Genomic DNA, 16239 nt, shown 5'->3' with positions numbered 1-16239 from the left:
TTAGAGACTACAGGGAAGAGTCGGTTTTTCAAATCTTAAGGCAGCGTAGCTTGTTATTTGGCAGCAACACCTTTTTAATCAATTGCAATCTGGCTCCATTTCCCAGGGCCATATATCCCAGCTTCAAGCTATTATTGAGAACTGCCTAAATGTTTGCTTATGTCCTTGCTTCCTGTATTCCTTCTTTTATTTTTCTCCCTGGAATCCTGAGTTACAAGACAGTTGCATTTCTGGGTCAGTTTGTGTCTTCTTTCTTAAACAGCAAAGCCATTCTGCTCGTGAGATAAGGTTTGATAAGTAGCTAAGAAAAACACCAGCATTTTGGTGAGGGGTCTTCTCAGCTTTTCTCTTTCATTGTTTGTTCTTTATATCTCTTGTGTCATTTCAGTTGCCTCTTTATGCTTTAATTTGGAGTGCGAAGACAAGGTCTCACTGCGCCATCTAAATGGGATTCTTTTTCTCTGTTATAATCTGCTTTGAAGGAAGGCTAGTACACTAACAATTCATTGCAAACTGGACATGAGGACCTCCCTGGCTTGTATCAGGCATAGCGTGGCCAGCAGGAGTAGGGAAGTCATCGTGCCTCTGTACTTGGCACTGGTGAGGCATCACCTTGAGTACTGTGTTCAGTTCTGGGCCCCTCACTATAAGAAGTACAATGTCCTTCTTGAAGCAGCTGGAGCATGTCCAGAGGAGAGCCACCAAGCTGGTGAGGGGTCTAGAGAACAAGTTGTATGAGGAGAGGCTGAGGGAACTGGGTGTGTTTAGTTTGGAGAAGAGGAGGCTGAGGGGGGACCTCATTGCCCTCTACAACTACCTGAAAGGAGCTTGTAGAGAGGTGGGTGTTGGCCTCTTCTCCCAAGGGAATAATGACAGGACCAGAGGAAATGGTCTGTAGTTGCAGCAGGGGAGGTTTAGATTAGATATTAGGAAGAATTACTTTACTGAGAGGGTGGTCAGGCACTGGAACAGCCTGCCCAGGAAGGTGGTGGAGTCACCATCCCTGGAGGCATTTAAGAAATGTGTAGACATGGCACTTCAGGGCATGCTTGAGTGCCCGAGATTGTTGGGTTGGGTGTTTTGTTTTGTGGTTTTTTTGGTGTTTGTTGGGGTTTTGGGGGGGTTTTTTGTTGGTCTGGGGGGGGGGTTGTGTGTGTGTGTATGGTTGAACTCAGTCATCTCAAAAGTCCCTTCCAACCATGAAGATTCTGTGATTCTGTGACCTTTACTTGGAGTGTACAGAAAAAAACCCCTTTATTTACAGAACACACCCAAATCCTTGGATTTAAAGTCACAAACCCTTCTTTGCCTAGGGAAATCTAATTTGTGATCTCCCAAAGGTGCAGTTTTTCTGTGAGCTATGTCTAAAACTTCTTGGTTTGTGTCCATAAGTTTGGAACTGTGCTGTATTAGTCACTCTAAAAATATTGTCTGTAATTAAGCGTGATTCAAATAACGCCAAAACTCTAAAATGTAATGTATGATAAAAAAATAATAATAGTAATTAAAAAGAAAATAACTAAATATTTAGAACAAGTGAAGGGAGACTCTCTCTGCAGTCTGTACAAATGAATCTACTCTCTCAGAAGATAAGTTCTGACTTATATGTCTTCACCCAGACTATAATATGTGGAAGATGTTGAGAGGGATCAGGTTTTGTACACAGTCAATCAAATTAATAATTAGGTCCATTCTCCTGATCTATTTTCAATTTTCAATCAACCTAAGAGACACTCTCAGAGTCACATGCCTGAGGCATCACAGATTCTTCAGGGTTTAATTAGGATTCCCAGTGCTGCAGCGTGTTCCCTTAGGCCTGTCAGTTACCCTTCTCGCAGGAGTTAAAATTACTCTTTATATGATTTATCAGATTTGGTCATTTAATTGATTCCCAATTCATCATCTAATTCATTTACACTTCCCTTTTCACACATGGAAATACTGTTATGGGATGACAGCTATGTTGCCCAGCAAGACTCCTGGCAATACTTTAAGCCCAAATCTTCAACTAGTGAAATAAAATCAGACTGATTGGGAGTGGTTTCCATAAATTTTTGTCATCATAAATTTATCATCAGTAACTTTCAGCCAATGGTTTTTACAGTAGTCTTTTTTGGAACCTGCTCCTTAGGCATGCGTTTCTTTCCATTAACTGTTGTAAGTTTCTTAATGACTGAATGAAAAATAACGAATGAGAATAAATATATTTATTTTCACTTCTTTATATTAATTCATTATTTTATTGGCAAATACCCTGATATTTAATTGCTTTTGCAGTGCAGTGTATTGCTGGATTCAAGCATATTACTTGTATTCGTCATCAGCACTTTTTAATGATCCAAGAGGAGCACCACTCCTTGATTTCTTTCTACGTTAATGGTTTAGAAACTTGCAGGTGTTACATTTGCTAACATGTATGGGTTAATATAACAAGGAATGACACTTTTTTTCCAGAGAAGGTAACTATTGACCTTCAGTAGATAATAAGACCCCAGTTTGGTGCTGCTGTATAAAAAGAAATCAATCAAATCTATGACTCTTTAGAGAGAATACATTTTAAAGCAACTTAAAGGTTACAGTAATTGAGGCAATACATTTTGTTAACATTTTAGAAGTGTGATCTAATTTCTCTCCTGCTATTTCATCCATCTAACTGCGTTGCACCTTATGATCAGACTCTTTGCAACGAGCAGCTCTTCTATCTGGACTATTCAATGCCAATTCTTACACTGTGTAATCGGGGAAGTCCAGTGTTGGAGGAGGGCTGGCTTTGTGAGAGAGTTAAACTGTTAGGCCACGTGTCCAGCGTTCCGTAGTTTTGAAGCTCAGAGAAGGGTGAAAGAAGATTAGAGATCTAGATGCTGAGCTGAGGGGCATCTGCTTGCCCCTAGAAGGCTCTTTAGTTGGACTGTGAGAGGTGCAGCCAGATCCAATAGCTGAGGTCAAAGTGCTTCAAGGCAGGAATGGGATGAGAACTGAAAATGGTGAAAGTGAGGAGTCCCGAGGCAGGCTGGCTGCTAGATGAAATGAATCGCTACCTGTTGGAGGCTCTTTAATAGCATAGATGTATTTTGAAACATTCAATACCATATTGTTGGACTCGGTCACTGCATAAAATTATTGCATCCCGTTAGATGAATGTAACAGTAATTTCCAACTATTTATAGCCCTGCTCCTTCTGTTCCATTTTAATGACTACATACTGTAGTTAACACCAGTGTTAACCTGTTTTTAACGCCTTCAGAAAGGAAAAGAAATAATTTTTTTTTTTTTTTCAGAAATCAGTTTTTGGTTGAACTTCTCATGCCTGTATGGAAACTCTTAGAGGGTTGTCTTCAGGAAAGAATATTTCTCCAAGATTTTGATCAAGCCAGATAACATTCTTAAAGAGTTTAATAAGGTCTAAAATACATTTTGGTAACACACATACTGTTTTGAATCTGATCATGTGTGCATTTTTTATTCTTTCTGAACATAAGTAGGTGCCATAACACTTCCCTGCTAGTGGCATGTGTGTATTAAAAATGATATTCTGACATCTGTATAGATCTCATGCCAGAAAAGTCTTTAAACCATAGTTCTGGCTGATGCTTGTAATTAAAATTAAGCACCCGTTTTGAAGCACCATTCCAACTGACAAACGTCTTACAGTATATTTTAATGCCAAAAATGTCTGCTGTGTGTCTCTAAGTTTAAATTACAACAAGTTCAGTAGGTAGAGGGGAAAAGGGATCATTGCTGGTCCTAAATTGCAGAAAATGTTCTGCTTTTGAGTAACAGCTCAATCCTGACTAAGAACTATTTAGTTTGTCTTCAGTTGTTCCAATCATAGAATTGGAACATTTATATAACCTCCTGAATCCCATTTTTAACTTTCCTGATCTTACAGCATTTTACAGCACGTGCACAGTGGTGGTGTTTTATTCCTCATATTAGATAAAAACTTTCTTTGTAATACTGTTGTTTTGTTGGGGAAACTAAAGAGAAACATTGAAATACTTGTTATAAATTTACAGGAATTAGAATAATAGAATTGATGGGTATTAAACAAAATAAAATCTGTTACATGGGGGTTTTATAACAAAATTAACCAAAAGCAGGGCAGTGGGCCTTCAGTAGGGTTGCCTTGATCAGCTTTAGCACATACTTTGATGTTTGTTTGCTTGGGAGGAAACTTGCTCCTCTGTTGAGGCCTGGTTATTTTCTAAAGCAATGTGAAGAACAAGCATTTCTTCTATTTATTTCATTTTCCCCATTTTTGAGGCACGTGCTAGAATACGAAGAAACATTTAAATTATGTTCATGCTGAAAGAGTGGAAATGGTTGGGATCTCTTTTGTTGTCTTACTTGCGTGATGCTGATCTCTCTCCAACACGTAGCCGTGCAAAATAGTGTGGTTTGTCCAGGGCAATGCAGGAAAGTCAGCAGGAAGCAAGTCTGGATTCATCTCTTTTTAGAAGAATTGAAATGGATTAAGATTGCTTTACTCTGATTATGAAACTGCACACCAAACATCCTAATTTCCCTCTCTTCCTTTGTTCATTGGGTGACCATGGCTGTAATATCTTGGTTGATTAGGGATCTTGGTTATATTTTGCTGCACTGCTTTGAACTGATTTAGCATCAAGTGTCTAGCCAGTCTGACTTGAATAGACCTGTAATCAAAATTTCCAGGAGATTTTCTTATATCCAGTTCTTAAATGATACCACCTGTTGAAGCATGATATCCACAATGTATTATGGTAATGTGTGTTCCTTACAAATTTGTTCTTTTCATTTATTGACTAAAGCTTTCTGGTATGTTTCTTTTTTCTTGTGTTTTGCTTTGATTTGCCTTATTGTCTTAGAACTAGATCACAGTTACTTAACGATAAACTCTAACAATAATCTGTCATAAATATCTGCAGTGTGTATGTGCGCAAAACCCCTCCCTACCTGCCCACCCCCCATTTCACCCAGTAATGACTCCCTACTCTTTTTCATAGTAGCTAATGAAAAAACACCTGGTGCTACATTTTGAAAAGCACTGTTTAGGGTCTACACAAAAAATACTGTCTCTACTTAGGTTGCTTGTCAAAAAAAATAATCCTCAAGTGATTGCTAGTTCCTTTCTGCTCTAGCAAAGATTCTCTGGGGAAACTGTAATTGTTTTATTGATTGAATAGTACACACTATTAAATAGTTGCATGAGTAGTTGACTTTTAAGTGGAGTTATAAAAGTTGTTCTTGAACCTGATTAGTTCAGCAGGCGTAGCATAAAAGTGTTTTAAGCACAAACACGGGAGCTCAGAGTTCACACAGCAAGATCATGGAGTTGTCCTAGCTGTGTAAGGACAATTATGATCACTATTCATGGTATTTTAGAAAATGCTAGATTAGGCTAAGGTTTTAAAGAAGCTTACCCACAGTATGTCAGAAACGTAGGGGGGGAGGGTATATCTGTGAAGATTCTATGCAGAATTTGTTAAAAGAAGAAAAAAAGGCAAGCATAAGAACATGCTATACTGGATTACAAAGTATACTTCTAATATATCTTCAAAAGGAAATGTATTCTCAATTTATAGTGAGCCTTGACTATGAAAGAAAACAAAAATATATATATATATATTTGTTTCAGTAGGAGAAGAAAATTTTAAATTTATACCTTCATGCAAGATTGCCAGGGCCTGAGGCAAAAACCAGAGCATGTATCTACTTTACAGCTGCAAAAATAATTACATGACGACTATCTGAGAAGTAATCTCTAATGGATTACATTTTGTTAGCATTTCATTATGTAATGTTAGAGCAAAAATAATTCATAGTAAATGGAAAAAAAGTACTTATTTTGATGTATCTATGGCCTGGACTTTTCATGTCCTCCTAAGGCATTCTATTAACCATTGGTTAATTTGTGAAAAGTCTTGGTTTACAGACAAGGTGCTATGCTTGTAAAGCTGATATAAGACTAAGGAGTGTGGAAACTAGTGAAGTAATTTGTTTTTATTATGCAAGTACTGGACTTCTTTGTTGCTTCAAAGGTGCTAAAAGCTATCTGAGGTGATATCTGATAGGCTTTCCTCTTAGATTTGCAAGGTCTTTCAGACTTGAAAAGCACTTATGGCTTATTAAGATCACTTCACTTGATTATTTATTTTTTTTTAAACTTAAGGGCACTTCCTTTTATATATCTCTTAGCTTTACCCAACACACCTTTTATTGTGTTGCAATAGAACTGTGGCGTAGCAAATAAACTCTTCTGCACTTTCATGTGCTGTTGGCACTGGAAACCAGATATAGGGGATTTCTTAGTAACTTGGTGCAACTTCTGCTTCTTCTTCTTTTATGTTTTTTAGTTTGGAGAAGTGAAAAAAAGAAGCAATAATATGACCAATGGCTCCAAGCCAGATCAAGCTTCTATTAAAGTAAATTGAAAAAATTCTTTGACTTCAGCAGAAGCAGTGTCAGCCTCGCCACTTACGCTACATGATTTACTGTATCCGGATGGCTTGAGGGCTGTTTGGGAACACAAGAAGTTGCATCTGGTTATTAATGCCATATTCAGTATAAATGGAATAAGTATATATAAGGCTTTCAGCGTATGTGAGTAGTATCTTAACACTCCTATAACTAAAACAATTTGATGTATCCAATTTTGATGCATAATTATTTAGGGAAATATAGTAAGGAAGCTGTAGAAGAATGCAGGTTAAACTTAGTAAACTTTTGTTGAAAGCAGAAGGGAAGGAAGATTGGTCTTTCGACTTACCTTTCTGAATAACTACAAATGACATAATTTCCCTTTTCTGAAAACATAGTATTTCCCCTAGATATAACCTGGATTAATTTTATAGCTGAAAACGTTTTCAGTTTTCTCTAGTGCATAGAATGAAAATGTCCATGTGTTTTGCTTTTTAGAGAGAGAAATTCTTTTTTATTAGATGAAACTTCCTTGGTTTTTTGTACACCAAGCAATAGGTGTGTGGTTGTGTTTTTGTTTTTGTTTAAATAAACTTTCTACACTAGGGCTGTTGGAGAGACTTAGTTCATCCAAAAGAACATGTTCATCCAATAGCATCTCATTGTTGTAGATCAGATGACCTCCAGAAGTCCCTTCCAACCTAAGTTACTCTAGAATTTCTCTGTCAAGTCCTGTCATTCTCTTGTATTAGTTTGTATTGTTAAAGTGATAGAGACATTTTATCATTGATTATCCTCTTTCAGTGCATCCTGATTCTAGGGCATCCAGAAATCTCACTAATTAAACTGAAATCCTTTAAATGTGAGTGCTGCAGTATGGAAGGCGATTGTTAATTTCACATGTTTTGGTGAGATCTGCAATATCCTTTAGTCTTGTTGGCACACAGCTGTTCCTACTTACTTCCAGAAATTGTATCCTGTTTCTAGAATAGTGGTAAAATATTCTATATTTATTGCTTTTGATTCCTATCTATACTTCTGTATCAATCTGAAACTTTCCCTATTGTGTATTATGTTGTAATGAGCCAAGCTGGACACATAGGCCTACTGATTATTGACAGGGCTATTTGCCAAGAATCCTCCAAAACAAAGAACTACTAAGTTGTTTTTGCTCCCTCCCTTCATTTTAGATTAGCATTGCAGAAAGAAGATGTGAGAAAGGTATATACCCGTGTCCCAAAGTAGATAACCCGTTTGCCATTTAAAAAAGTCTTAACAGTATGAAAGCCCTTACAGAGAGGAATGGTTTGGTGGCAGTCCTGTACCTGCCAATCTGTAAGCACACCCACATTCCTTAACATTGAACAATAAATCACACCTCGCTTTGAAGTAGCATTAACAAACAAACCACTATTCAGTAGTGAATGTCTATGTATCTGTGATCCATGGCTTGGGAGATAGATTTATTTTTTTTTTACTGCCGATTCTTGGCACTATTTACTGTTGACACAAGATTGTTGCAGGTAGCAAGAGTGACAGATAGCTTCGTCAAAATCCTAAGAGTCCTTTGGTTATAATGTACTTTTCCATTACCGTATCCTTTGTTCAGTGTGGATGGAGTAACAGCAGTGGAGAGGACTAGAATGTTGTATTTGTTATCATTTGAGTTATTTATTTTTAGATTAAACCTAATGCCACTTACTTGGCAAGACTTAAGAATGCCATTATTCTGTTAAACTGTGTCCCTGTGTAGTGGTCTGCTGAGCACAGTACGGTGCCTCTCCCAAAAAGAAAAATAATCACACAGCTATTGATAAAATGCCTCGTGGGTGATTGGAGGGAACTGGAGTTTCCTAGGCCTGGGCTTGGCCAAATGATGAGAAAAAACAAATTATAGTAATGAGGCCACAATAAAAACGTTTTTTTTTCTATGAAAAGGTAGTAAAATTAACTTCTTCCAAAGGGATGACTCCTAGAGATCAGGAAATATTTTAATTATTTAATAATTTTTGCTTGAAAAAGACACAAGCCAAATTGGAAAGATGAGTTTGGCTAAGGCTGAACAAATGTTTGGCATCTTATAATGTCATCAAAGAACTGGGAAGTTTAGTTAGTTTGTTCATTTTTGCCATAAACTAAGGGATGGGTGCAATTCATATGGCCAGTGGCCAATCTTTAACCATAAACCTTCGAGTTATGACCTTGAGTCTCAGAGAAAGAGGGGCGAAAAGCAATCTCTGCCGTGCTTCTCCCCAAGTCATGTTCTGCCTGAGAAGAAGACATACCTTCATCAGCTGTGATAGGAATCCTGTGCTCACACTCTGGGCAGACACGGTGCCAATACTGCTAGTGAGGCAGCTCTTTGGTGCACACAGTCCTGTCTGTGTCAGCCTTTCACCTCCATCAGTGTTAGTCACTTGGCTTGTATGATGGAAGTTAAATATGAGTTGTACGTGGGTTTCCTGTGTTACTGTGTGGATGTTCCAGAGACCATCTGTAGATGCCAAATGAAATCAATTAACTGAATTGTTCATTAATATAAAATATGACATCAGGGACCATTAAAAGCCAAAACAAAATACTTTCCTGTGCTTTTGGTGTATTGTCGGGAAGTGTTTTACTTAATTTTCTTTATTCTTTCAGTTCTACGGGATGACTTCAGACAAAATCCATCAGATGTAATGGTAGCTGTGGGCGAACCTGCAGTGATGGAGTGCCAGCCGCCAAGAGGCCACCCAGAACCCACTATATCATGGAAAAAAGATGGGACCCCTCTGGATGACAAAGATGAGAGAATTACAGTAAGTACAAAAAGTTTTTCAAAGAATTCAAAAATCAACTAATCTAAAACTACTAGTCTTTGGAGCATGTGGAGCATCCAGCCACACTGTACTTTCTGGGATCTATCCTTTGCTTGCCTCGGAGGCAAGGCTAGTTTGCATTTAGCTTGGAATGCATCCTCTAGTCTGGTACTACTTCATTGCAGAGTGTGCATTTGTTTGTTAAAGAGGACCATGCAAAACCTATGTTCTTCTCTTCCTCGGTGGAATTAAAAGCTTGTGGAAATGAAATGCATTATATTTGTCACTGTCCTATAATTTTCTTGCCTTTTATCCACCTACAAGTTTCTGCAACCTATAATATCTGCCCTCTTTGGAAGGAGGAACTGCTAGTAGTCTAAGTGAGACCTTCCTTTGTAATTCTGCTGAAAAGAATCCGTGCAGAAAAATTGTGCATTGTATTAGAAAGGGTAAGAAGGTTTTTGGGATATAGTCACATTTCTTTAGAGACATGATGAGTTATCCTACCCTCTCAAATTAAGCTGTTTTTTTGTTAGAGGTGTTGTCATACTCATTTGTACGTGTAGCTTGCTGAATACAGTGCACAGTTATTCAAGAGTACGGGTAAAGCAGCTTCTCAAATCAAAAAACTATCCTTCTTTTAATTTTTGACATGTGAAACAATAAGCTAGTGAGCCTACATGGCTTGAAGAAATGTCATTGAAAAATGAGTTGGAAATCATTTATATGCTGCCAACATGGTGATACAAAACATCTTTCCATATGGTGAGAAACCGTATCATCTGAAAGCACATACCATATAGGATCCTTTTGGTAATGGGAAGATTATGAGCTTAAAACAAGATCAGAGGCACATACAATTTATATACCTCAATCATATGCTGAAATGATGGAAATTTTTAATGGAAGAACACTTAAACCCCAGCAACCTAAGTAAAAAATTACCATTTAAATTTAAATCGCCTGTTGTTCCATTTGTTTTTTTACAAACAAGACAAAGCTCAGGCATTCTGTAGTTGTGGCGTATGCATACATTTAAATTTTTAAGTACCCTTCGGAACCTATACTGATTGCTGGCTATTAACTCAATTCCTCCAATCATACTTGCTAAGAACTTGCAATTTCCTTTTCAAATCTCCTTCCCGCTGTGACAAGTCAATTGACCTGAGATAAAGAGAAGATTCCAGCGGTACCGCTTTTTTTCAGGAAATGCTTTCTAAACTTGCATTTTCTATTGCTATAGTTGATTCTCTTGAAGGATTTTCAGGTGTTGCCCATTAAGTACATTTCTTTCATTATACATGAAAACTGCTCTTCTCCCAGCTGCCGGAACAAAGACATACCCAGAGCAGAAGCTAGTGTTGCTGACTGGCAGTGCCACCTGTATGTATTAAAACTGTGCTTACAATGGAATAAAGACCCTCCCTTTGGTTTTCTTTTCTGGTGGTTGTATCAAATGCTCACCTACCCAGTATTCTTTCACCATGACATCTGGTGGAGTTATTTTGTGTTCCCAGTTTCTGCTTCCAAAAACAAACAAATGAGTTTTGATGGAGGTGTAGATATACACTTGTTTCACGGGGCCAAATGAGTGTTTGTTTTCAGAGGTGTAAATGAACAGTGCTGCGATAGCACGAGCTCAACTGTATTCATTTACGTCATATTTGCCTGGCATTGTCTTAAGCAGCACTATTTATATCATGGCTGCTTTCTCACACAGGCAAGAGACCGGAGCTACATTGTAATGCAGATTTGCATCGACTTACAGCTGTAGCAGGATCTTGCCAAGTGGATAAATATGCGTTCAGATGTACGTCTTAACAGCTTTGCAGTAACCATCTGTATCATCTTGCTAGTGGCTGGGAGGCGAGGGGAGATTGGGACCTGGAATGGACAACGCACGAAAGGACAGATGGGCAAAAAAATTTTAATTTTGAAACCTGATTTAGAATTGTTCCATTTCTCTTAACTTATCTCCTTTAAGTCATTTCGATTTCAGTTTAGCAACAGGAACATAAAGAATGAGGAGAGTACAACAGCTGGAATAAGGATGACGTTGTTGGGTTTCAAGTGCTAGATTTCATTTTTGCATTAAATCAACCTTTTTAAAATAAAATGTTTTTCATATAACTGCCTATATTTTAAATGACCATCTACATTCTTTTGATGGCAAAATTATCATTGACTCAGTGATACTAAATTTCAGGTAATACAGTATACAGGTGTTACCTGCCTCATTTTAAGCCATGAAATTACCAGATCAGAAAATGTCAAACTATATGTGTTGATGTTCAATATATACACATCAGATCAAGGACCCCACTTTGGGACAGCAGTACCAGTGGGAATTTAATCAATGAAAATGCTTTAGTGGCTCCACTTTGAAAGCATATCCACTTGTTTTCGTTCTTAAAGGCTTGTTGATCTTTAACTCATTACCGTTTTAAGAGTTTTGTAAGCATCCAAGGCTGTTTAAGGCATTTCATATTTAATATTTTCCTTTCTGAAAAGAGATTTTTAAAAAATATTGTTCTTTTTTTGGAATAAGGAATGATGCTTGACACCTCTTTTTTGGTTCATATCTATACTTTCTTCAAAAAGATGGTATGTCTGTGGAACAACTTTGTTTTAAATATATGGAAACTTTTTTCTCATCTGCAATGATAATGTTGATCTTTGAGTGAGCAAAACTGGGCTTTACAGACTGAGTATTAAGGGTGCCAGAGGTGGTGGCTTGGTTTCTGACAGAGAGTTTGAAGTAAGAGATGTAGATAAATAGCAGTTAAATAAGATCCAAGTGAAGGCACAACTTCCTCTGGAATGCAATAAAAAGAAAATATTATTTTGTCCTGGTAGGGTTAAGGAAATCGATATGTTTATGTAGGTGAGATAATAAAAATCAAAGTAGTCTTTGCATATTTTTGGTCCATTTGTAGCACAAATAAATGTGCTTTGAAGAGAAATAAATCTCTATATCTTTCAGGTTATAAGCAGTAGTGAACGGAACAAATAAGAAATGAAAGTAAGGGTATGGGCAGCTATCTGTGATGGGGATTATAGGAACAGACATTTTCTTTGAGTGCACTCTCCCAGTACTGCTCAGTTTTAGTCAGGCTTGCTTTAGGCTCTTCAGTGTACACATATCCACTGGGAGCATATGATGAAGAATCATCATCAAAACATTTTTTTTTTCTCTCTGCTCTTGAGTCTGTTGTCTATAAACAGTTTTCTCAGTGCATTGGAGCTAAACGCGATTTTTCTCATGTGTATTCTTTACACCACAGTATGAAAGCATATGCTTGATGTGGCTAATCCCTCTCCATATATTTATTACAAATGAAGCGGGAATGACAGTCTTGCATGTGAAGCAAATGCTTATCTTTAACTTAATTTGTTGAATTGAAAAGCAATTATCATGAGGCCAGAGCAGAACCAGTGCGATTCTGTGCTCATCTAGTTAATTTTTCTCCTGGGATTACTGTGAAATCAAGAATCCCTTCTATAATATATTTAGCTGAAAAGGAGTGCTTCGGTGCAGTCCAGTGAATCACTCTTAATTTCTCACAGCAAACAGTGTAAATAATAAAACGTATTTTTCCACTTTCTGAAGTGTGCCATCTGCACTAGGAGAGGCTGTGAGACTCTCCTCTTGGAGCCGAGACACAGTGGGGAAAGAAGACAGAAAGCCTTGTCTGCAAGAGAGTGAGAAGGGAGCTCACCGGGGTGGGGAGGTGCCTCCCTCTGTTTCCAGCCCCCGGTGGTGGTTACGCCCTTGGAACCGCTGTTCTTGCCAGGTGAAGTTCATAGACCCACAAATTGCTTGGAGGGAGGATCTAAGCCAGGACTCCTAGGTGTCCTCACCAGGAACAGGCCTGCTGCCAGCCCCATCAGTCTAGCCATCTCCTTTGCATGGCAGCCCAGTGCCATTAGGATGTAGCCACGTGTTTCGGGCACTTCCCTTGGCGCCGAAAGCTACGAGTTTGCATTCCCTCGGGCTGAGGAGGAAGTGCAGTCAGTCTCCCAAATTTCTGCTGACTGCTGTAATCACTGGGCTTGGTCTTTCCAAACGTATTTTGTCTAGATTGAGTTGGCAGGAGCATCAGTGGCTGCGAGTGCCATTAGCAATGACTTGCTTGGGCAACTCCTAGGAATTGCAGTGAATATTGGTTGCTTGAAAGCCTGTGAATTCCTCCAGTGTGTCTCCATTCACTTCTCAGCCATCTTTCTGTTGTATCCCCAAAACCTCCCACTACTTTCCAAATGGTGTCCCCACTGCCTTCCTACTACACACCACTGCGATGAAGCTCCCGCCTTATTCCCCATCCCTTTTCTTCATCTCACAACCTGCCCTTGGTTCTGCCCAGCCTTTTTCTCCCATCTGTCTGGCCTCACTGTACCATCTGATTAGCACTAACCGCTTGTGTGGAGGTAACGATTTGGAAGCTCAGATAAGCAAAACCTCCTGCTGTATGCTGTAATGTAAAGACACTCTCCCTTTGGCTTTGCTGATGCAAATGCCTGGTATGCCATGACTTGTAATGAACGTGGTGGTGTCTGTCTGCATTAGGTTTACTCAGAGCCTCCCTGAAGGAACTGTGTGGCTGCTCCATCTCCTTTGTGAATCCCAAATGCAATTGTCTGTACATAAGATGCTGACATGAGTAATGTAACCAAGATGGTGGGGCCTTTGAGCATATCTTTAGGCAAAAACTGGCAATAATTACAGACTCTCAGAAGCGCAAAGTGTTCAAAGAAGACTTTGTGGATCTCCCATCTAGACAGGGCAACCTCCATGTGCTTTTGGATATCTCTCTCAATTTGTCTCATATTTTAGGGGCAGTGCCTGGATAATTAAATAAGCCTCAAGAAAATCAGGATGCTGTCAGAGTGCCTGTAATTATCAATACTTTCCAGTAGGATAACGTATACATACCTTGCATAAGCTCTGGAGCAAGTTGATGTTTGAGCCAGGTTTGGAGGTCAGGATTTCACAGCCATTTCTGTTTCTGCCCTGTGATTGAGTAGCCCATGCTGCAGACAGCTTTCTAATTGTTCACATGAAGTCGTGGTGTAGGTGGTAGAAGAAAAAAGCTATGCATACTGAACACGAAATTTTAATAGGTAGATTCTTTTACATATACATGAAAAAGCATGCTGGTACCTAAAAAAGAAATCCTTTGTAATTGAATACAAAAAGCAAAGCCTTTGCATTGAAACTTTGGTGCAGCACTGTGATTGCAATTTCCCCTTCTTTCGTATTAACTCTTATCTATCATTTATCCTGAATCATCCTCATTTGATTTTTAAAAGAAAAAGCTTGAGAAGCCATTTATCTTTCCTTGTTCAAGTTTCCTAGCTTTTAAGATCAAAGTTACAGGATGAATAATGCATACAGGTTTTCATTCCTTTTTTGTGTGTCTGTCTTGTGACATCAACAGTTTCGAATGACTTACACTCTTATTTTAGATAAGTTGTAACTTGAATTCTTGATTCCTGTTTTGTTTCCTGGCCTTTAAATAGTACATCACAAATACGAAGCATTTATTGTGTCTCACACAATGCTATTTTTACCGAGTGAGTGATGAAATTGTTTTCTACCAAATGTGAAAACAAGGCCTCTGATCTTCTGCTGTGACAGGAAAACCTCCTTAAAGGTACCATCCATAGGAAAATGTTTTATTTATTTGCCCTTAATTTTTTGTTAATGAATTGTCAAAGAGAACTCGGGTTCATTCACTGTGAGTGGTGGAGACAATTCACAGCCTCATTGTGCTTTGGCAAGTTTAAAACTACATAGGTGATCCCAACCTGATCTTGTTGATAACAAGAAAGAAAAAAGAAATGGAAGAAATACTATGCCTATCAGTTAAAAAGGAAAAGAGAAAGGTTTGTTTGTATTCGAGGGAGCAGTGGAAAAAGCAAAAAATAATTCCCTATTTAAGAAAGGGACCTCTCCTTCCAAAGTTAAATTGCAGTGGGAAAAATTGCAGAAGGGAGGTGAATGAAGAAAAAGGAAACAAAAATTGATGAAATTTGTTACTCTTTGTGCTGTGCAGGAGTGGCAGGCTTAACCCTATAAAACAGTGATGCTCCTCACACAAATCATACTGTTACAGTGCCACTCCAAATTAATTCAAGATGTTTATCCTTATTTCTTTCCTCTCTATTTCTCTTTTTTCGAGCCTCCTCTCTTTCTTTTTTTTTCACTAATTTGTTCATCGTTTATCTCTTAACATCTTAGTCTCTCCAAATTACGTATTTTAGATACACAGCAAAAGAATGCATATTCCTGTAGAAGATATAATGCTGCTGGTAACGTGGTCTGCCCTATGGAGAGCTGCATGAAAGATCATGGCCTAGATACACAGCACACAAAGCAGTGGGGGTGAGGGGAAGGAGGGGTGCAAGTACCTACAGTTCAGGGTTTTATTTCATTTTAATTGTTTTTCTTTTTTTGGGGCAGATTAAAGGGCAAGCAGCAATTTCCTATATGCCCCAGGAGGATTAGAAAGAGAAGTGTATTTTTTCCTCTGATTCCCAATACATATTTGTTGCCCCCAAGCAATTTCCTTTTTTCCCAGTCCTTTTTCTTCATTCTGTCTCTTTTTCTCACTCCCTGTGAGGGTTGGCTTCCCACTCTACTTTTCTTTTTCCTTCATCTGCTGATTCCTACAATGGTGGCTTCCTCGAGGATCAAGAGTAGTTTTTGTTAATGATTTATATTTCTTCTGGTATTAATATTGCTTCCTCTGGCGACATAACTGGAGCTGCTGTGAGTTAACTTGGCACCCCAGGGAAAAAAATGGAAAAGACTGTGAAAAATAATTTGGAACCACACAGCTGTCCCAGAGGATAGTAAGAATGGCTCTAAATCCTGCTGTTTTCTTGCTCTTAGTTTTTAAAAAACATGACATTGTTTTTCTGTGTTCACACTTAAAGGTCTGTTTCATGGTCCCTGTTGCTCCTGCTGGAATCTCTCTTCTCTCCAGATTCCAGAAGTCATTGAAAATGTGTCTTCTGGATCATCTCCCTTGTTTTC

At 38.4% G+C, this 16239-nt stretch overlaps 1 protein-coding gene across 5 annotated transcripts in view; it reads left to right on the top strand.

The window, feature by feature from the left end:
• The window catches only part of ROBO1 (roundabout guidance receptor 1), a 736202-nt gene that overhangs the window by 612673 nt on the left and 107290 nt on the right, over positions 1 to 16239 (top strand). For all 5 annotated transcript variants that reach the window (XM_014947370.1, XM_014947371.1, XM_014947372.1 and 2 more), the window contains one exon: positions 9043 to 9200. In XM_014947370.1, the coding sequence (XP_014802856.1) occupies positions 9043 to 9200 (158 nt within the window). The remainder of the gene's footprint in view (positions 1 to 9042; positions 9201 to 16239) is intronic.

Source organism: Calidris pugnax, unplaced genomic scaffold (assembly GCF_001431845.1).
Source record: "Calidris pugnax isolate Ruff unplaced genomic scaffold, ASM143184v1 scaffold95, whole genome shotgun sequence".
In the NCBI taxonomy this organism is placed as follows: Eukaryota; Metazoa; Chordata; class Aves; order Charadriiformes; family Scolopacidae; genus Calidris; species Calidris pugnax.
The sequence above is the reverse complement of the archived record's forward strand: the minus strand, read 5'-3'. Positions and strand labels throughout refer to the sequence as shown.